Below are 20,443 nucleotides of genomic sequence, written 5' to 3'. Positions count from 1 at the left end.
ATCAGTGGTTTCATGGTGCATATTGACGTAGTGTATCGTATTGGAAAAGAACTTTGTCCTAGTATAGTATTCATTACTTGCTTACTAGATGATTCCTCATTTCATTCGTAAGTATTTAGCGTTGGATGGAACTGGTAAGGATAAGGTTGCTAGAAAGCGACTACGTCAAGAAGAGCAAGCTATCAACTACGGGAGGAGCGTTGCACGAACGCCTCTTATACTCTGGTCCGTTGCAGAGCCGCCATCTCCAATCCGGATCTACGGTTCTCTCTCCCCCTCCCACGCTCTCTCTCTCTCTCTCTCTCTCTCTCTCTCTCTCTCTCTCTCTCTCTCTCTCTCTCTCTCTCTCTCTCTCTCTCTCTCTCTCTCTCTCTCTTTCTCTCTCGTGGACTCTGGGCCCGAAGAGGCGATCGGCGAATTTACCATCGGTGGGTTTTGCCTGTCTTCGGCTACCATGAATCCCACCCGTCAGCCCTACGGCATAGATGATACTCTGCAATTCAAAACCGCCGAAGTATATAACCTAGCAACCCGCCATGGTTACTGCACTAAACTTTCTACATACCCACCGAGCATCTGCCTGCCTAGCATCCGATCACTTATACGCAGACCGAATTTCTTGGTAAAACGACACCATCATGAGAACTTCTACCATCCCTGAGAATTGCACCGTCCTGGTGATTGGCGGCGGCCCCGGAGGGTCCTATACAGCCAGTGCTCTGGCTCGTGAGGGCATCGATGTGGTAGTTCTCGAGGGAGATACGTTCCCCAGGTGCGGGCCAATTCCAGATGCCACCTCCACTACCGAGAGAAATGACTAAGTCAAGCCGACGGACCAGATACCACATCGGCGAAAGCATGCTAGCCTCGATGCGCCACCTGCTCAGATTCGTTGAGCTGGACTCCAAGTTCGACGCCTACGGGTTCACGAAGAAACCCGGCGCAGCTTTCAAGCTGAACAGGCACAAGCGGGAGGGGTATACTGACTTCCTTGCCGCCGGCGGGCCCAATAACTACGCGTGGAATGTTGTTCGTTCGGAAGCCGATAACCTCATGTTCCAGCATGCTGGTGAGAACGGCGCCAAGATCTTTGACGGCGTCCAAGTCAAGTCGATCCAGTTTGAGAATCCTACCCAGGCGCCCGAGGGAGAACCAAATCCCAATCCCGGCCGTCCTGTGGCAGCCACCTACACGGTTAAAGACACTGGCGTGACTGGCACCATTGCCTTTGACTACGTCGTCGATGCCAGCGGCAGGATCGGCATCCTCAGCACCAAGTACATGAAGAACCGCCGATATAACCAGGGTCTCAAGAACGTGGCCAACTGGGGCTACTGGGAGGGATGTGGGAAGTATGCTCCCGGCACGCCGAGGGAGAACTCTCCTTTCTTCGAGGCCTTGCAAGACGAGAGCGGTTGGGCATGGCTCATCCCCCTCCATAACGGCACCGTCTCGGTGGGCGTGGTCATGAACCAGAAGCTCGCCACGGAAAAGAAGAAGAGCGCTCCCGGCGGCAGCATGGACTCAGCGACATTCTACCACGAGAGCCTCAAGCTTGCGCCGAATCTGCTCGCCATCATGGGCGATGGTGCCAAGTTCTGCGCCGAGACGAAAGTCAAGTCGGCATCCGACTACTCCTACAGCGCTTCGTCGTATGCCTTCCCCCACGCCCGCATTGTCGGCGACGCGGGGTGCTTCATCGACCCCTACTTCTCCTCGGGCGTGCACCTCGCTCTCGTCGGCGGCCTGTCGGCAGCCACGACCATCTGCGCCTCCATCCGCGGCGACGCCGACGAGCTGGCCGCGGCGGAGTGGCACAGCAAGAAAGTGTCGGACGCATACACCCGCTTCCTCCTCGTCGTGCTGAGCGCCTACAAGCAGATCCGCCACCAGGAGGAGCCCGTGCTGAGCGACTTCGACGAAGACAACTTCGACCGCGCCTTCTCGTTCTTCCGGCCCATCATCCAGGGCACGGCGGACGCGGCCGGCGACAAGCTGTCGCAGGAGGAGCTGAACAAGACGCTCGAGTTTTGCGCGTATGCGTTTGAGCCCGTCAACGGCCTTGGAGACGAGGAGAAAGAGACGGTCCAGGAGGTCGTCGGGAAGGACAAGGACGTGTACAACGGGACGGATTACCATCCGGACCTGTCGCCGGAGCAGCTGAGAGCTGTGAAGCACATCCGCGCGAGGAAGATGATGCGCACCGAGGACACCATGAATATGAACAGCTTTGGCACGGACGCCATTGACGGTTATGTTCCTCGTCTTGTGAGGGGCGATTTAGGGCTGAGGAAGCAGGCGGTGGAAGGGAATGGGCATGCGATGAATGGGAATGGACATGTGGTGAAAGGAAATGGGCATGCGATGAATGGGAATGGGCATGCGATGAATGGAAATGGGCATATGGTGAAAGGAAATGGGCATGCGATGAATGGGGACGGGTATGCGATGAACGGGAATGGACATGTGGTGAATGGGAATGGGCATGCGGCATAAGGAGATTGGAAAAGTACTCAAAAAGTAGTAAGTACATAAACTGGGGCGCGGGATTGATTCGTATTCGCATTAGAGGAGAAATTCAACATATTCTCGATACTGCGTCTACGCAATCTTAATCTTTCTCTAGTAGCCGTAGAAGGAATTCATATCCCGGGCCGATACCCTCTTCCCATCCTTCCGTCCCCGGAGCCAATCCCACATCAAAGATATGCCCTTGTCCCTTGACAGTTAACAACCCGCCGTCAACTCCCTTCTCCTCCAGAGCGTTTGCAAATTCCACCGCTTTACTGTATGGTGCGATCTCATCCCTGTCCCCAAAAATGACATAGGTCGGTGTGTGGTAGTCCCCGTTGCGGACATGGACAAGGGGGCTAAACTCTGCTGCGCGGAAGGCGTTGGGTTCTGGGAGGCTGTTTCCATCACCCTCAAGTGGGTGGTCATTGAACAGAAGCGCCATGCCACGAGGCTCTTTGACGAGGGCCAGGACCAGCTCGGAGCGGGGGTCGCCGGGCTGAACCCAGCCTAACTTTGTGCTGTCATGGGCGTTGGGGGCGTGGCTGGTTGTCTAAATCTCCCCCACAAAATGCTACTAGTCAGACATGGGGAAAGCCTAAGTAAAAGTATCAGCGTGGAAGTGCTTACCGGTTGGGATGACAGACGCTCGCGGATCTCACCGAGAGACATGCTCCGAGGGTTGTGCTCTGCACCCATCAATATCGGTCCTAGTGTAACCACGCACGAGAGTCAGCACACCTAGTAGTAGTCTCCCCGAGACCCCACCCAGCAATACTACTACTCGCATCGACCCAACCCATCTGACCGCGGGGGGATTCAAAAGACTACTTACGTTCCGGATCGTACTCCACCGGACAATAAAACGCGAGCACCGCCCTCGGCGGGCGAACCGACCCCGCCTCCCCCCTCCACCTCCGCCTCCCGCACCGTCCACGAAGTGGTCATAGCCAACGTGCCCCCAGTACTCCACCCGACAACCACATACCTGCCCACGGCCACCTGCAGGCCCCTGTCGCGCATAAGGCGGGGCAGGACCGTCTGGGCCCACACGCACGCATCCCGCACGTCGGCCATGGCCCCGTCGACGACGTTCACCTGCGGGCAGAGCCGGTAGTTGATGCTGACGGGCAGGACGCCGCGGGCGAGGAGGAAGCGGACCTGGCCGAGGCGGACGGCGCGCCGCGAGAGCGTCAGGTGGCCGCCGCCGTGGATCAGGAGCGCCACGGGCATGGGGGTGGGTGTCGGGAGGAGGAGGACGCCGTAGGTCTGCGGGCCGGTGGGCACGTAGATGTCTGCGGGGATTCGGAGGCCCGAGATTTCTTTGTACGTGACTGTTTCGATCTTGAATTTGGGCTGCTGGTCAGGCGTGCTGTCGGCGGCGCGGCGGGTCCATTTATCCTTGGGGGTCGTGGTAAGAGAGAAGGCATTGTTGATCGCGTCCGGGATTTGGAGTCGGTAGGGGAGGTGGTCTGCGGTGCGTGATTCCTCTGGTGGTGTCGCCGGCTCCCCGGCCATGGTAGAAATGGAGCTGGAGGTGTGAGAGTTGTTGAGCGCGGTTGTGCTGGAGTCCGTTGTCGAGTTCGACGATTCCGAGTCGGAGAGGGTGCTGTCGAAAACGGATTCAACCACACCGTTGACGATGGAAGGTGCAAGAATGTGCTTTTCCTACAGAGAACCGACCGTGCCCAACAGAAGGTTGTCTGGTTGCACTTTGATGCCTATCTTGGCTTCCATTTCGTCGGAGAGCTCCATTGCTGCCATTGAGTCCAGACCCATATTCCCCGACTTGTCACTAAATTGCATCTCGTCGACCGGAACGTTCGTATAAGCCGAGACCAGCGATTTGAGTTTGAAACATCCACATTCCCCGCTTGCGTGTTCTCTACGTTGGACGGCTTCTTCTTCGGGGGAAGTGAAACCTGTTCCAAAGGTACCATGTTATTGCCGCCGAGAACAGGAGACGGAACATTTGGTTGAGCTTCCAATACCCGCTCAAGCTTCGTGGTCTGGATCTTCACAAACTGGATCCCAGTCGCAAAGCTTGCCAGCTTCCAATTTTCTGAAAAGACGAAGACAGCCCCATTCGAAGTTTTGGTATCGACCGCCGAGTATTTGGCATACACGGTCCACGTCTGCGACTTCCGGAACTCGGTGGGCGAGACAGTCATCTTGCCAATGCCCGAGGCAACATAGACTTCATCACTGACCGAGTTCGAACCCGGCCTGCAGTTGATAAGAAGACCGAGTACCTGTATAAAAGTATCTAGTGTGACGGCATCGTAGAAATCGGTCACAGTGCTTTCATTTAGCATCGTCCAGGTAGTCTGGGGCACCTTGATCTGGGCAAGTGCTTCTTGTTTCCCCCCGAGGGTGATACTCGAGATGCCGCGAAGGAGATTGCCGTATTCGACCACCCTGGAAAAGAGAGCGTATGCTGTGGCCGTCTTGAACCGCTCGGTATTTGGGTCCTTGTTCAACGCATTGATCCTGTCTGGAATGAGCATTTCGTAGACTCCGAGGTCGTCGCTGTCTGCGTTTGTCGCACTGAAGATGCCCTCGGAATGCAAGTGAATACTAGTAGCTCTGGAGGAACTAGATTTCGATCGTACGGAGTAATCCCACACATTTTCAGCAGCCAAGATTCGCTGATTGAGGATGACCTGGACTACATTGCTATCATCACTGCCGAGCGGCCTGTGGAAGACGACATTCTGGAATGTTATGGTCTTTCCCCTTGCCGAAATTCCGCCGTCAAGCTGGTCCATGGCCATAACGACTGCTTCCATGTACATGGAAGCTGGGCACAATGGCTTCTGGCGTACAGCATGTCCTTGTACAATCCTGGTGTACCGCTCAGTGGTGGTGTGAAGACGGAATTCGTGTGATGATGATCCGACAGCGCCCATGTAGCTTACAAGCAGCTGTGGATTTCTTGGGCTGGTATCCTCTGACGCTTCCTCCGGTTGGGCAGCCCGGGTACGCTCCTCAACCGCCCGATCCACATGCTCCAGCCAATGCTTGTGTCGGTCAAAACTGTACGGGGGAAGCCAGATGTGCTTCCCGACGCACCTCCCTGTTACGTCGAGAAAACCCCAGTAGGTAGCGCTGATTCTTTCACACCACAACTCCGCCGCTGCTGTTGCCGGGGATATTACAGGCTGAAACGTGTGGATTTGGGGGTTTGCAACGGCTCGCTTGGTCATGGCGACAATGGGCGTGCCAACGCCTGATTCTAACTAGATGAAAGCGCCAAGCCGTTGTTCTACACGGCGGACGGCGTCGACAAAACGGACGGGGTTTCGGGCATGGTTGGCCAAATACAGGGACAACGACCCCGCCGATGTCTTGCCGTCAAATACAACCTGGCTCTGGCTGCATGTCTCGAGCGGGATAATCGGCACCTTGAACTCAATCTTGCTTCATAGCAGGGCAAGGTGTGTTAGGAGCGGTTCGGTGAACCGAGAATGGAAGCCGTGGCTCACGTCGAGGCGTTGGTGCCGAATACCGCGGTATCTAGGATCCTGTTGTATGATATCCTCGGCAACGGCGATAGATATTGCTTTTCCCACAATAACGTGGCTCGTGAGGCTATTGTAGCAAGCAATTTCCAACGTATCATCGGGATTGGAGCTTCTTGTCTCGACCTCATCCATGATGGACCGGACCGTCTGTATGTCGGCATGAATAGCCATCATGACGCCAGGATCTGGACCCCACTGTGTCTTGATCAGCTGAGCTCTTGTGTAGACGACTTTCAGCGTGTCTGTAAGAGAGAGCACCCCCGAGATAGCAAGCGCCGTGAGTTCCCCAAGGCTGTGGCCCACAATGGCATCCGGCTCAAGTCCGCCGTCGATCCAGCATTGCGCACATGCATACTGGACCGCCACGGTACTGCACTGGAGAATGGTGGGATCATCGATGGGGCTCGCCTGAGTCAGTGCTGGGAGGATATCTGGGCATCCTAGACTCTTGAGTATGTCATTACAACGTTGGATGTGGTAACTGAATTGCGGAAGGCCTGCGAGAATGCCCGCGGGTACGCCAATGGTAGTCCTGCTCTGACCGGAAAAGACCAGAACGGTTCTCTTCGCGGCCTTAGGATTTAGAGTCTGAACAAACTCGTGCGGTTTGCAGTTGCGCAACTGTGCCAGCAGTTCAGTGAGAGTAGACGCAGTGGTGGACCAGCGAACTCGATGGTGTTTGCGCCGCTGACTCAATGTAAACGACAGATTTTGCAGTGTTACGTCCCTCCTCACAGTTGCAATTGATTTGGATACATGGGCGACCAAGCTGTCAATGTATCGGTGTAGACTCCCGGATGAAGCCGCACTCAAGAGTATCGGGAACTCCCGGATAGTATCGAGACGCGTGACGAGCCCGTTCTCTACCCACTCCGAGCAGATGACAGCACTGTTGCTCCCAGAAGCCCCGTAGCTGTAGATACATGAAATTCGCGGCCCGGACCCAATGTCCCATCGGATAAGCGTTGTAGGGATAATCATCTTGTCAGGCTCCAAAGGCGGGATTGTGTGGTTGAGGCGCTGGAAGCCGCGAAGCGGCGGGATGCCACGGTTCTGAAACATGGCAAGAACTTTGAGCAGACTTGCCACCCCTGCTGCCGTTTCACTGTGCCCAATGTTGCCTTTCAAGGAACCCAGGTACAGTGGGTTTGTCCGGTTGGGGCTGCCAAAGACCGTTCGAACGCTGTCCATCTCAATCGGGTCTCCCACTTTAGTCCCTGTTCCATGAGCCTCCACATAGGCCACTGCGTTTGGATAGATGCCTGATTTTTCTAGTAGCCGTCTGTAAAGCGCCTTTTGAACGACGCCGTCTGGTACGGTGATGCCGGGGGCACCGATACTGCCCGGTTCGTGGCCACAGCAGGGATAACACCCAAGATGTGGTCTCCGTCTGAGACGGCTTGCCGGAGCAGATTCAATACAACCAAGGCGACACCGTCAGCGTGGCAGTAGCCGTCGGCAGATTCATCAAATGGCTTGCACTGGCCGGTTGGACTGAGAAAGTTCGCCTTGGCCAGATCGAAGTAGTTGTTGACACCTGTGATGATGTTGACACCACCTGCAAGAGCAATATGACACTCGCCGCTATTGATGGCTTGGCAGGCTCGATTGACAGCCGCAAGCGATGCCGAGCAAGCTGTGTCAATCACCTCCGATGGCCCCGTCCGGCCAAAGTGGTAACTGATCTTGCCAGACAAGAAGGCCCTGATGGCGCTTGTGGCTGTGAATGCCGATGGGGGATATGCACTCGTGTTCTCGAGGTACTCGGTGTAGCTGGCTCCGAGAAAACATCCCACGGCATCGCCGCGCTCGCGCTGGTGATTGCGCATATACCGGCTCGAATCTAGGGCGTCAAAGGCAGTCTCTAACAAGAGTCGCTGCTGCGGATCCATATATGTTGCTTCACGAGGGCTGACGCCAAAGAAAGCGTGGTCGAAGGCGTCGACATGATCAATGAAGTTCCCAAAGAATTCCCGCTTGGCTACGCCATCCGGGTCCTGTGATGCTCTATACGACCGCTTGATGTTGACTCGATCGATTCGGATCTTCTCAAGCCTCGATTGCCCTTGCGAAACCAGATCCCAGAGCTCGTCGAGAGAACTAGCGCCCGGGAGACGGCATACGGCACCGACAATGGCGATGGCGTCGTGCGGGAAACAGTTAAGGGTACTGTACCCCGCCGGGGCGTTGGCGGTACGAAGCAGCGTGTCTACGTGTGCCTTGGTGACCTCGAGCCCGTGCTTCTGGAACGGCGCCAAGGGAACCGGGTCACCAATTCCAAATACGACAATGATCGGTGGCTTTTGTCCTGTCCGTTGCAAATCGAGTGCTAGGTGTTGCATAACAGCCGCCCAGTTACAGGCTGATGCCAAGACCGTGATGACGACTTCCTGAATTGCTGTCGCCGCACGTGTCTGATTTTTGAGTGTGAGCGGCTCTGCTGTCCGGTTTGACCGGACCGGAACTTGGAGAAGGTCCCATGCTGGGAAGCCTGGCTGCATCTGCTCTAAGATGGCACAGCATTTTCTCGCGAGGACTTCGTTGCTTGGGTTATGCAAGTTGCTCCGAATATGCATCATTCTGGGCCGGAAGCCCTCTTTCTCGGCATACGAGATGAGGTTGGCTACCAGATCGCATGGGACAGTGAGGCTCACTGTTGTGGCATCCGTGATGGCTGAGAGGAAGGCCTGTTCGGGCATGTTAGTGTCACAACTGCTCTCAGTTCATCTTGAATTTGGATTTACCCCTGGGAATTTCCGGATCACCTCGTCCCCATCGCCAGGTTTCCGTAGTCGAATTTGTAGAGTCGATTTTCCGACGTCTTCTCCGACTCTATCGCCAAATGCCCCGATTCCCGGTGCCAAGCGGAGTCCAGATACAGCATATTGCACAAGCTCTTGCTCGTCACGGGAGGACGCTAGAACGATGGCCGAAAGCAGCCCTATGCAATAGCCTTGAATACCTCCTGCCTGGACTCCCTCCAAGACTTCTGAGTGCCTCAAGCCCGTTTGTTGTAGGTACTCTAGGTACTGTACGACGTGGATTGTAAATAGAAGGGGAAGGGTAACAATGCCAGACATGTCTCGCTTGAGAACGCTGGACTCTCCCGTTTTGATCCAATTTGAGAAGCTCCGGACGCGATTCAACATCTCGGGGACGATTCCTACGTCACTTCCTGCGTCGGTGTGGCTGCCATTTTGATTGACTTGCTGAGGCAAATCCTCAGTTAGGAAGGTGAGGATTCGCCATGTCTCGGGAAGGTTGGTGATTGCGTCCGCTAGGGGCTTTAGAAGGGGGTTTTGGAGCAGCCTTAACCGGATTTGAACGAGGCTTGATTTGGGGGCGCTGCTCTGGGGAGAGAAGACTGCGGCCGAAGCCACTATCCTTGGTCTTGTCTCAACCATGATCCTAGTATTAGTCGCTGATGTGTCAAGAGGTTTTGCTGAGCATCCATGTGCTTGATGGTATTATGATTCTGCAAACTGATCCGTCCTCTTTCAATGTGCAGCGTTACGTTGGCCATTCACACTTGGGATCGATTCCCATGTTAAGAAATTCCGCCGAACTGGCAAGGGGGTCCACTCTCGGACGATAATATGTTGATGCTTGGAGTGGCTGGGACGAGCGAGCCCCGGATCGGCCATTTCTCCGGTTAATAACAAAGAGTCTTGCGCCGCCCGCGACGTCGGCGAGATGGGCATATCCAGGACCTTCCGAGTTGATTGTGCCACTGGCCGGTTTGTTATCCCTTGTTGGCGTAACGGTATGAAAGTAACACTGGTAATGGTTGCGCGCAAGCTTCGATGTTTTCATGAAAGAGAAAACATGGCTGCCTAATCCATGCAGAGAGCGCGACAAACAGAGGGAAAATGAAACAAGGAATCTGCCTGGCGTCGGTGAGGCGGTCGCTTGGTACTCTAAGTGCGTGTATTTCAACTGAGCAGCAGGAAACGAAGCTCCCCGTTTCGACAGGTTCTTGTTTTTATTTCTTTTCTTTTACCTTTCCTTTGGACCTTTAATACTTACTCAGTCCACGATCCAGCCCCATTGGAACTTTCATGTGACCCTTTCTTCCTCGGAAGAGGCTGGAACTAAGTCCCTGCCAGTGGTGCGGGTGCCGCCCTTCTTGCCCTCGACAATGCCCTGGTTAGTATCCGGGCTTGATCAAGGTTATGGTGCTTTGTCTGAAGATTGACGAGTAGCGCAACTCCGTCTAGCACACAACGCGCAGCCCTCATCATGTGCAGGCTATCGGCATATGCGAACCTCACCTTCTGCTTTCGGCGCTATTACGCATCGTGCGGATGCCGTCGACCAAGCCGACCGCATTAACACTCAACAAGGCAGTGTCAGCGAAGAGAACTATGGGCACGGCGGAGGCATTGTCTCGACGGACGATGTCTAAAAAGGGTACAAGCATCAGTTGCAAGACGGTTGAACACGAAAAGAAGAGAAAAAAAAAATTAAAAAAATAAAAGCGCCACTCCAGAACGTCTCGATGGCGCTTCCCTTCAGTAAGTTTACTACGGCCTGCTGAACAATCCGGAAGCCAAGATGGGAACAGAGGTCCAACTTATACCCGCAGGCGGCGCCGGCAGAGGTGCCATCAATGGCAGTCATCACGGCCAAAGACATGCGAAGAGGAGAGCGCTGGAGAGCGCTGTTGAACGTGAAGGTGCGGACCGGTGCATTGATTCTTGGCGTTCCATCCCGTCGGGTACAGTACGTAGGTACAGGACGTAGGTACAGAAACTTGGCCGGTAAGATCTCTGAGATCTCAGATCGGCGAGGTCTCGGCTTAGCCTAGCGCTTGCCAATCTCCTCTGGCTCGGCGGTTTGCGTCGGTAATCATGTGTGCACCAGACTTTAGCGCATACTACTACACGAGGTTGCTCTTCGTGAGGTGTTCTGTACCTACATTTGTTGCTGTTGCCGTGCATTCGCGACGCCCGCAACCTATCACAACGCATTAACGAGAGCATCACAAGCTCAATGGTTGCGCATTGATACCTTCCGGGTTTGGACTAGGCTGCAGATGAAATTTAGAATAACAAATCAGCCCGTGATACTGTACTGTGTGTGTGGTAACTGCTAAGAGGAACAAAGCTAACGAAAAACGAAAAGGGCACGGGTAAGGGCAAGGGCCAGGGCCAGGGCTATTGCGTTGTGGTTAGCTCATGTTTGCCTCGTTTCTGGTCTTGGTTTCTGCGATGCATGTGTGGCGTAGGGGTGTGCACAAGTTCAAGGCTCAACGATGCAAAACAGGTTCGCCAGGGCGCAGTCAACTACAACGAACGGCTGAATTAGGTAGTATTTACATGTATTACTGGGAAGGTACGCGAGACATGTACAACCCGGAATGCGGTGGTAGTGAGTCTCGAGTCCGTTCCTTCGTGTGTAAAGTTGGCCGCCGAGGGATGGTGTAGTACATACTATCCCCTGCCACAGTTTACTGCCGGCTGCCGCTTGTCGGTCAAGCCTATGCAAGGTCCGCTCCTCCTTCCACTTTGCCTCTGTTTTCGTTTCACGGTACCATGGTACTGTACATCTCTCCCTGCGCGCCCCCGTTCGAACAGCAGCGTCTGGCATCCACGCGAGACGCGCATGCGCAATACTCGTCCTGCATGGCAGTTCCCTCTCTTCCTCCTCGACGACCAGGTTGTGCCGTGGCTTGGTGCCCTTCTCCACAGACACTGGCCCAATCGTGTTCCAGCCATCCATCTACACCATCTCCACACCGCTCAGTTACCTCGATTCGGATCACCTGCGCAAGTCAAACTCAACATACATACATCGCCGGCCTAACCTCGCCAGTAGTGCACACTTAACTTGCCTGTTTGGGGCGGATATAAACAGAGTAATTACCCCCAAGCTGTTTCTTCCTGACGTGGGATATCTCATACGGTCCCGATATGTTACTGAAGTCTTGGATGCCACTGCTTGCGGGTGGATGTCGCCTATCCGATCAGTCGACGGTTGGCATTTCAGACAGCTAGATTCACGAAGCTTCTATCTAAGCTTTTGTGGCTGCCGGCCAGCGGCACAAGCGGTAACCCCGTCTGTCTGATACTAGTACTCGACTTGACGTCAGACAGCGGCGCAACAAACACATTATTCACGCTGTGGAGATTGCCTGACTCCATGCAGTCGCCCGGTTGCCTGAGTAAGCTGCTCCGCCGCCGGGGAATATTCGACCATAGTAGTAGGATCTCTCCCGCATTTGTCCCTGCAATGGAAGCGAAATCCTATCGCGTTAAAGTGCAACCCTGGCGGGGGGGTTCACTTCTGGAACATTCAAGTTCGGTCAGGTTCGATCTCAAATACAACGTACGATGTAGAATATCTTCGTCTATTATCGGCTGCATCCTATTGGTAGGACGTCCGTTCCCCTGTCTCTAGGATCCGGTTTGATGTCCTGGAGCCACTACCATCAGTACAGTATGGTTTGGGTCAGAATCCTCCGCGGCTATGGCCTCGCCGCAATGGAAATCCTTTGTTTGTACGACACGAGTCGAACGGACGGTGGCGCGATGGGAAGGGGCAGAGACGCCTGCAGAGGATTTACGCTTCGTTGTAACCCGACCCCTGGCAGACACCCAATGTTTGCCCTGCAAAATGACCCCATCTCGCAAGACTAAGTCAGAAGGTTCTGGCCGGCCTCAAGAACGCTGGCAGGACGTAGCCTCCAGGTAGGAAACACGAGACGAGTATGAACGTGGACTGTCATCGTCGATCGATACTCATGTGGACGACCGCCCAAGCAAGATTATGACGGGATACGAACCAGTCACAGACACGGATTAACTGTTGCGGCACGCATGCGACCGCTGCCATACGCAAAAGCTGCGCTGTCCTCGCTCCGTCGACTCGGACAAGGCAACCAACAACCCCAACGGACCATGCTCTCGCTACCGCAAGGCCGGACTGCCGTAAATAATCAGTTTACGTGGTAAAGCTGGCCGTCCCTCCAAAGTGGCCAAGAAGAAGACCAACCGGCCGTCAAATTCACCCTTGCGGCCCCGAACGCTTTCAACGCCGGAGAAGGGAATGATGGAGCTAGACTTGAGACAGTCGTTGGAAGGGCAGAACCACGGTGATGAGGGTCAACTTGCCCATGATGCCGCCAAAGCGCTGCACCCGGTGCACGAAGACGCAGACTCGTGCACCAGTTCCGCACCGAAATCGCCAACGGGGTTGTTATACGACGATGGGTCCGCCTCGGGGAATCCAGATCTTTTTCCCTCTCTGGGTCCAAAAAGACACCACGGAGGAAGCAACCGACCCGTAGCAGGCGTGGTGCATGTAGACGTATGTCTACTTCTCTCCTACGTGAGGGACTTTGGCATCTTAAGTAACCGGCTGACTAAGGTATTCTAGACACCGTACCAAGCCTTCCTCATGGATTTTGATCCAGGAATGGAGCTTCAAACCACGATGTTTTACATCCAAGATCCAAAGGACGTACTAGACGGAACCTTAGAAGGCCCTGGCAACGCCCATCGACTGTCGCCGGCGAGTAGTCTGGTCGAACCTCGACTCGCTCAGCTTCCATCCCTCGCGGATCCGACAGCAGCTGAAACCGACTTCGACTCCTCGGGCCCTCCATCACCGGCAAAGCTGCTTTCAACCACCGCGTGTTACCGGAAGCTCTCCGAGCTGAGTGCAAGAATTATGCCCTCTTATTCAAATACCGATCCAGACTCTCAAACGCTCAAGAACGTTGTGGGCTTTTGCGGCGAGCTGATTGATATTGCACGCCTGACAATTTCTGACATCCATTCCTCAAAGTCCCTTTTTCAAAAACTTACCTGTGCGTCGGCATGCGTAGTAGCAACAGCTAGTGACGATGGGGAAGTATCAATTAACTCAGCTTGCTGCCTGGGACGCGCGAATGCCGAGAAGACGGGCACGCAATTCCTGCCAGAGGTTCCTGACTCGGCCGTCGTTTTCCTCTTGTTGGGATGTTACACCCAAATTTTACGCCTCCTCGAGATATCTATCAACAGCCTCTGGACTCAGCACTGCTCTGATCAAACCATGAGCATGACTCCAAGAGCCACCAATCACAACCAAGACGAATCCATGTTTAGTACAATCGGGCCCTTATTAGAGGCGTCGCTGGCCGTACACACCGTGACGTATCTGCTCAGCCGGCTGAACAGCGCATTCAACATCAGCGCATATAAGGAAGGCCTGGGTTGGCAGAGATCATTTCTAGGCAGCAAGGAACCGGAGAGCGATGGACTCCTTGGGACAGAATTCAGTAAAATTTGGCAACGCGAGCAAGGACTGATGCGGAAAACGCAATATCTTCAACAAAGGATTAATAGCAGGTGCTACTGACCGTCTTCTACGGATATGCTTGCTTTGGAAGTCAATATATTACACGCACCCATAACCTCTCATACAGTAGCCACAGTCATTCCACATATGGCGTATAACTTCTCTTCGGACACTTCCCGCTCCAGTAGCCAGGGTCTAATATTCATCACCAGCCCCTCTCCCTTACATGATGCCACCCAAAGCCAACCTCCTTCCCAAGTCCTCACATAAAAACCCACCCACCAACATCCCAATCGCAAAAGCATAGCACCAGCCGCTCTTCCCACTCCAGCTGGGCAATAGCCCCCAGTGCGCAAGCGCAATCATGAACACCAACCCCACCGCCAACCCCCCGACGGACAACACGAAGTAGCACGGCCCCATGCCCGCCTCCCTGCCCAGCGCGATCAGCAAGCCCACGATGCTGACGGTGACGGCCCCGAAGAGCGCCTCCAGGTGGCCGCGGAACCGGACCGCCATCCCCTTGACGCCCGAGACGAGGTCGTCCGCGGTGTTGCGCCGCGCGTAGACCACGTCGTAGAACACGACGAGCAGGACGACGGTCGCCGACAGGAACAGCGTGGGCAGCGCGAGCGCGGGCGCGAGCGCCGGCACGCCCGCCGAGCAGGCGGCCAGGGGCACGCCAGTGGCGAGGGTGGCGCCGAGGACGGCCTGGGCGAAGTGCGTGACGCGCTTGGCGAAGGGGTACAGGGCGGCGAGGGCGACGAGGAGCAAGGCCAGGGCCAAGGGCGGGGCGGCGGTGGGGAGGGTGGTGTCGGCGGAGGCAATGCAGGCCAGGCCGAGAAGGGTCAGGGCGGCAGCGACGAGCACGCAGGCGGCGGTGGAGACGGCGCGTCGCGCCACCGGCCGGCTGCGGCACCGCGCCGTCTTCCGGTCGTAGTCCTGGTCTACCACGTCGTTCCACGCGCACACCGCGCTGCGGAGCAGGAAGGTCCACGCTACGAGCACGCCGGCGCGCTGGGAGAGGGTGGAGAAGGGGAGGGGTCCCGATGGCGAGACGGAGCTCGCGTACAGCAGGCCGAGGATGTTGGGGAAGTAGGTCATGTACAGGCCGTGGGGTTGGTGCAGGCGGATGAGTTCTGCGAAGGGGACCCATGATGTCGGGAGGAGGGACAGGATGCCGGTTGTGGGAGGGGTGTATGTTGGCTGTGGTTCAGCTAGGGGGCTCTGCTCGTTTTGCTGTTTAGGTTTTTTGGAGGCTTGGGGTGTTTGAGGTGCCATGATGACTTGGCGGAGCGGAAGCGGCGAGAGTGTTTAGGACACGCCCTATGGCGAAGTGCATCTGTGCTATACAATCCTCGATCGAGCACCTGTTATACAAGTCAATGTCCATCTATTAGAAACAAGGGATGTAAGCGATATCGGTTTAGCGTAGCAGTCAGGCCTACGTCGATAGCAAAACCCGCCGAGTTAAGTGTCGCGGGGGAATACGCCGAGACGGCTTCAACGGGACACCTGTAATTCGCCGATTCCAACCATCCGGATTGTGAATCCTTTGTGCCAAAAGTGTGTTTAAACTCGAGACCAAAGACTGCGATACCCGTAACTGGACAAGCAACATACTACTTACCACTGGCCTTGCTGAGATGGAGGCCACCGCTACAAACGGCACTCATATTAGGCCGTTCATCAGGCCGGCAACCAACTATGCTTCCCCAGAGAAGCTTGAGGGCTTCTTACATTCGCTGCCGGAACTCGTTGACTTCAACGCTGTGAACAACGCCGCGCATCCTTTCTGCATCCGGGCCAAGCCGACCCCTCCATTCGACACTATCACCCATGGTGAATTCAAGGTGGCAGTCTCCAGATGCGCTGCGTGGCTGAAGGAGAATCTGCCACTCGGCCCGGCGCTGATGCCAAAGTCAGTGACCAAGATGGCCCCCGTGGCTCTGCTCATGGAGAGTGACTTTGGATTGGTGGTTCACGAATTTGCCCTCATGAGCCTAGGCGTTCCAGTGGGTTTCTCGCATTATCCGAGTCAGCGTACTAGTAAACAGACGTCGAATCTGACAGATCGGATTCAATAGCCCTTGGTGCTCTCCCCACGACTGCCGCCCGTTGCAATCGGTGCCCTTCTTCAGCAGACAGGTGCCACTTCTTTTATTGTCTCTCAGCGCCTCAGCGAGCCGGCAAAGCTGGCTTTGGGCGCGCTCGCCGCTAAGGGCATCGTGACCCGTGTTGCGAACCCTTACGGGAGCTTCTATGAGAAAAGAGCGGACCCCGCGGCCGTTCTTGTTTTTGAACCCCCCGAGGACGTCGACGATGTCATACTGCTGCTGCATTCCTCTGGGACCACAGGACTGCCCAAGCCAATTCCCTTGACTCACCGCCAACTGCTGTTTGCCGTCAACTGTCACAAGTTCGACACGGAAGAGCAAGCCCAGGGGCTCAACCTATCCACGCTGCCGCTGTTCCACGGGTTCGGCCTAGTCGCCCTGGCCTATCCATGTCGGCGGGAAAGACGACCCTCTACCCCACCGGCGACGGCATCTCCAACGCTCTGTCTATCGTCAAGCTCATCAAGGAGACCCACCCCAAGTCCATGATGACGGTGCCGTTCCTTCTGGACGACATGGTCAGTCTCCCTAATGACGAAGGCATCAAATTACTGGCTCGCATGGACTTTGTGGGAACCGGAGGTGCCGCACTGGGCGCCGACGTGGGTGACCGCCTCGCGGCAGGCGGTGTGAAGCTGCTCAACTTTTACGGCACGACCGAGACCAGGGCCCTTGTCTCTTACGTTTGCGCCCACGGATACTAACTATGACTGGAAATACTTCCGTCTCCGAACGGACGTCAAGTACAAGGTCGATGAGCTCGACGTGACAGGCGACGATGGCAGCAAGCGGTACCGCCTCACCGTGTGGGCTCATCCCGCTGGCCGCACTGAGGGCTTCGAGATTGCTGACGAGCTAATCCGAAACGAGCAATACCCCGACACAGATTTCGCTGCCGTGGGCCGTGCTGACGACATCATCGTCCTCGCCACCGGCGAAAAGGCCAACCCTTTGATCCTAGAGACGATGCTCGGCGAGATCCCCTTGATCAAGTCGGCCATCGCTTTCGGAGAGAGCCAGTTCCATCTTGGCGTCATCATCGAGCCCCTGGAGCCTCTGTCGGTCGGACAGGAGGCTTTCTTTCGGGAAAAGGTCTGGCCTATCGTGAATGCCGCCGGGCAGAAGATGGACGCTTTTGCACGAGTGCCTTTCCCAGACGCCATCATCTTCGTTCCCAAGGGTGTCATCATTCCTCGGACCGACAAGGGCTCGATTGCCCGCAAGGAGACGTACGCTCTCTTCCACAAAGAGATCAAGGCCGTGTATGAGAAGCTTCAGCAAGCCGCCACGGATGCCACGGGGCCGCTGGATATGGACAACCTCGAGGAGAACCTCAAGAAGCTTTTCAGCAGGGTGCTGAGTCTCAGGGCCCCAGGGTCTCTTCCGGAGTGGACCGTCGAGGACAGCCTGTTTGACTTGGGAGTTGACTCTTTGCAAGTGCTGCAGTTGCGTCGGGTTCTCATTGCCGCGGCTTCCAAAACAGAGTGCCTCAATGATCGCGATGTGGCCAAGCTGTTTTCGCCCGATTTCTTCTACGTCAACCCCTCGGTCCGGGAGATGGCTATGGCCATAAAAAATCCGTCATCGAACCCTGGAGGGCAAGACACGCTCGACGCAGCGGCCAAGGAAGTGCAGGAGCTGGTGGACTTGTACAGCTTGAGCGCTCCTAGTTTGACTCTTGCGGAGAAACAGCAGCAGCCTGGAACCTGGGACAACGCCGTCGTCTTACTCACGGGCAGTGCCGGCAGCCTAGGGTCGCACATCCTCGCAGATCTTGCTCGACACCCCCAAGTCCAGCGTGTCATCTGCCTCGTCCGGAAAGAAAAGGGCACCAATGCTCCTCCCATCCCCGGCGGCGGACAGTTCAATCGTCACATCCTCAAGACCCGTGGCCTCAATCTCTCAGAGCAGGAGTGGGCAAAGGTGGCCACGCTGGAGGTTGACCCGACGGCCGAGAAACTGGGCCTCATTCCCATGGTGTACGTCGGCATGCAAGCCCGTGTCACCCACGTCATCCACGCAGCCTGGCCCATGAACTACCTCATGAAATTGCGCTCGTTCCAACGCCAGTTCAAGTTCCTCCGAAGCCTTGTCGAATTTGCAGCGGGCGCTAAGGGCCCCGCTAAAAGCCGCTTCGTATTTATCTCGTCTATTGCAGCTGTTTCTCGGACCGGTCTATCCAATCCCGGGTCTCCGGTCCCCGAGATGCCGGTGTCGCCTGCGGATGCGGCGTGCGGGATTGGCTACGCTGATGCAAAGCTTGTCTGCGAGAAGATGCTTGAGAGGGCGGCTGAGGCGTATGCCGGACAGCTCGAGATTGTTTCGATCCGGTGCGGGCAGATAACGGGTTCCAAGGTCAGCGGAGCGTGGAATGCAAACGAGCAGGTTCCTATGCTGCTGAAATCAGCCCAGAGTGTCGGGGTGCTGCCTCGGTTGAGTGGAGAGCTGCCTTGGATTCCGGTCGATGACGCCGCCAAGGTTGTGGTTGAGATTGCTTCTTCGAGCCAAAGCCTACCCATAGTCTTACACCTGGAGAATCCCGTGCGTCAACCGTGGGACGGCGTGCTCACGACAGTTGGGGAGGAGTTAGGGATTACCAAGTCGTTGTCGTTTGATGACTGGCTTGACCTGGTTCAGCATGATGGAGCTGGCAAGGACGATGAACTCTACCCTGTCAGCAAGTTGCACGCTTTCTTCAAGCATTCGTTCCGGGCGGCGGCATGCGGGCAGGTCGTTCTGGGGACTGATGTTGCGCGGGCCTACTCGGACACGATATGCGATATGAAAGCCGTTGATGATACGACGGTGCGTAGTTACGTCAGCTTTTGGAGAAAGATCGGATATTTAAGCAAGTGACATTGGAAGTAGTAGAATCGATTAATTAGTCTTCAACAGAAAACAGAGCCGAAATTCAGTTCAGCTTGCTCAACTACAAGCTGACATCCGCTTTCCGCACCAAAGTGCTAGCCCAATGCACTTTGCGGTGGCCGAAGCCGAGCATGGCGAAATTGTAAAGTTAGCGGAGCTGTTTGTACATTATGTTAGAAGAGACAAGAGGTATAGCACATATCAGACTGTTTGGTACTCTTGAGCCCCACAGGAGTCAAAGCCTCGCTGTTGGGGCCGACGAAACGGGTTGTGCATATTACTGACAAAACATCAGCGTCCTCGTACTGTAGGTCTCGAAAGATCCGAGAGGCTGGTGCCGCTCATTGAGTAATGTAAATGATGGGCTTATGAAGCAGGTTTGTCATTCAGTTCTCTACTAGTTTGGTTGATGCTTGTTGAGCCTATAACTATCCAAAGCAGCACACGTTCCCCACCGGTCATGGCCTCTCAGGTACAAGCAAGAGGAATCTTGTCTCCTGCTTTCTGCCGAACCAGGCGAGTTTCTTCAAATTCAGCCAGACGAAGAAATACAACTTAATATATGAGAATGACCGTGGAGTAGTAGAAAATCAAGAGCCAGAAGGTGATACAATTAGCTCACCTCTGTCGTTGAACACTAAGACAGGACTACTAAGTTTAGAGTATGTTGTCTGAATCCCAACCTCAGAAACTGTCTTCTCAGCCATACAGGTTATCTTCGTGGTAGATACGTATTATCAACTGTCACGCGCACAGGAGCTCAGCAGAGGGCGTGGAAAGTGCGTGGAAAGGTTGAAGTCTCTGAAGATCTATCTACTACAGTAGGAGACTGAAGAACTGGCTTAAATACACAAAGGAAATGGTCTGGGCGAGCTCACGTGATGAGCTGCTGAGCTCGGCGGTGAGAGCCGAGCTCCACAAGTGCGGTTTCCAGCGCGACATCAACTAAACAAGCTCAATTTGACGTAACGTTAGTGTTCATTGTGAAAATAACATGCACATGCAACACTGCTAATCTAACACCTCAACTTGTATCTAACTATCTTCCGGGATTGCCGGTTCACCTCTCCTTTTAATTTATCTTATTATTACTTCTTGACGAGGATTTACCGTCGCCATCCCGAAGAGCTCAGTCAACCC

At 55.1% G+C, this 20,443-nt stretch overlaps 6 protein-coding genes across 6 annotated transcripts; 2 read left to right on the top strand and 4 right to left on the bottom strand.

The window, feature by feature from the left end:
* Positions 1–638: 638 nt before the first annotated feature.
* Positions 639–2,496, top strand: MFIFM68171_03417 (Tryptophan 2-halogenase; the record flags this gene model as incomplete). The annotated part of the gene is made up of 2 exons (XM_071058838.1): positions 639–772; positions 840–2,496. The coding sequence occupies 2 exons, from the start codon at positions 639–641 to the stop codon at positions 2,494–2,496; spliced, it is 1,791 nt and encodes a 596-aa protein (XP_070914939.1).
* Positions 2,497–2,611: 115 nt separating this feature from the next.
* Positions 2,612–5,300, bottom strand: MFIFM68171_03416 (uncharacterized protein; the record flags this gene model as incomplete). Its single annotated transcript, XM_071058837.1, has 5 exons — positions 2,612–3,064; positions 3,142–3,221; positions 3,347–3,432; positions 3,500–4,179; positions 4,449–5,300. 5 exons carry the CDS (start codon positions 5,298–5,300, stop codon positions 2,612–2,614), a joined length of 2,151 nt encoding a protein of 716 aa, XP_070914938.1.
* Positions 5,301–5,933: 633 nt separating this feature from the next.
* On the bottom strand, positions 5,934–7,226 carry MFIFM68171_03415 (uncharacterized protein; the record flags this gene model as incomplete). Its single annotated transcript, XM_071058836.1, has 1 exon — positions 5,934–7,226. One exon carries the CDS (start codon positions 7,224–7,226, stop codon positions 5,934–5,936), a length of 1,293 nt encoding a protein of 430 aa, XP_070914937.1.
* An 80-nt stretch (positions 7,227–7,306) lies between these two features.
* On the bottom strand, positions 7,307–9,439 carry MFIFM68171_03414 (uncharacterized protein; the record flags this gene model as incomplete). Its single annotated transcript, XM_071058835.1, has 2 exons — positions 7,307–8,722; positions 8,780–9,439. The coding sequence occupies 2 exons, from the start codon at positions 9,437–9,439 to the stop codon at positions 7,307–7,309; spliced, it is 2,076 nt and encodes a 691-aa protein (XP_070914936.1).
* A 5,101-nt stretch (positions 9,440–14,540) lies between these two features.
* On the bottom strand, positions 14,541–15,599 carry MFIFM68171_03413 (uncharacterized protein; the record flags this gene model as incomplete). The annotated part of the gene is made up of 1 exon (XM_071058834.1): positions 14,541–15,599. The coding sequence occupies one exon, from the start codon at positions 15,597–15,599 to the stop codon at positions 14,541–14,543; it is 1,059 nt and encodes a 352-aa protein (XP_070914935.1).
* Positions 15,600–15,964: 365 nt separating this feature from the next.
* Positions 15,965–19,291, top strand: MFIFM68171_03412 (Adenylate-forming reductase stbB; the record flags this gene model as incomplete). Its single annotated transcript, XM_071058833.1, has 4 exons — positions 15,965–16,333; positions 16,406–16,737; positions 16,809–17,041; positions 17,103–19,291. The coding sequence occupies 4 exons, from the start codon at positions 15,965–15,967 to the stop codon at positions 19,289–19,291; spliced, it is 3,123 nt and encodes a 1,040-aa protein (XP_070914934.1).
* Positions 19,292–20,443: the final 1,152 nt, after the last annotated feature.

The sequence above is a fragment of the Madurella fahalii genome (genome assembly GCF_045866475.1).
Source record: "Madurella fahalii IFM 68171 DNA, scaffold_2, whole genome shotgun sequence".
Classification (NCBI taxonomy): Eukaryota; Fungi; Ascomycota; class Sordariomycetes; order Sordariales; genus Madurella; species Madurella fahalii.
The sequence above is the reverse complement of the archived record's forward strand: the minus strand, read 5'-3'. Positions and strand labels throughout refer to the sequence as shown.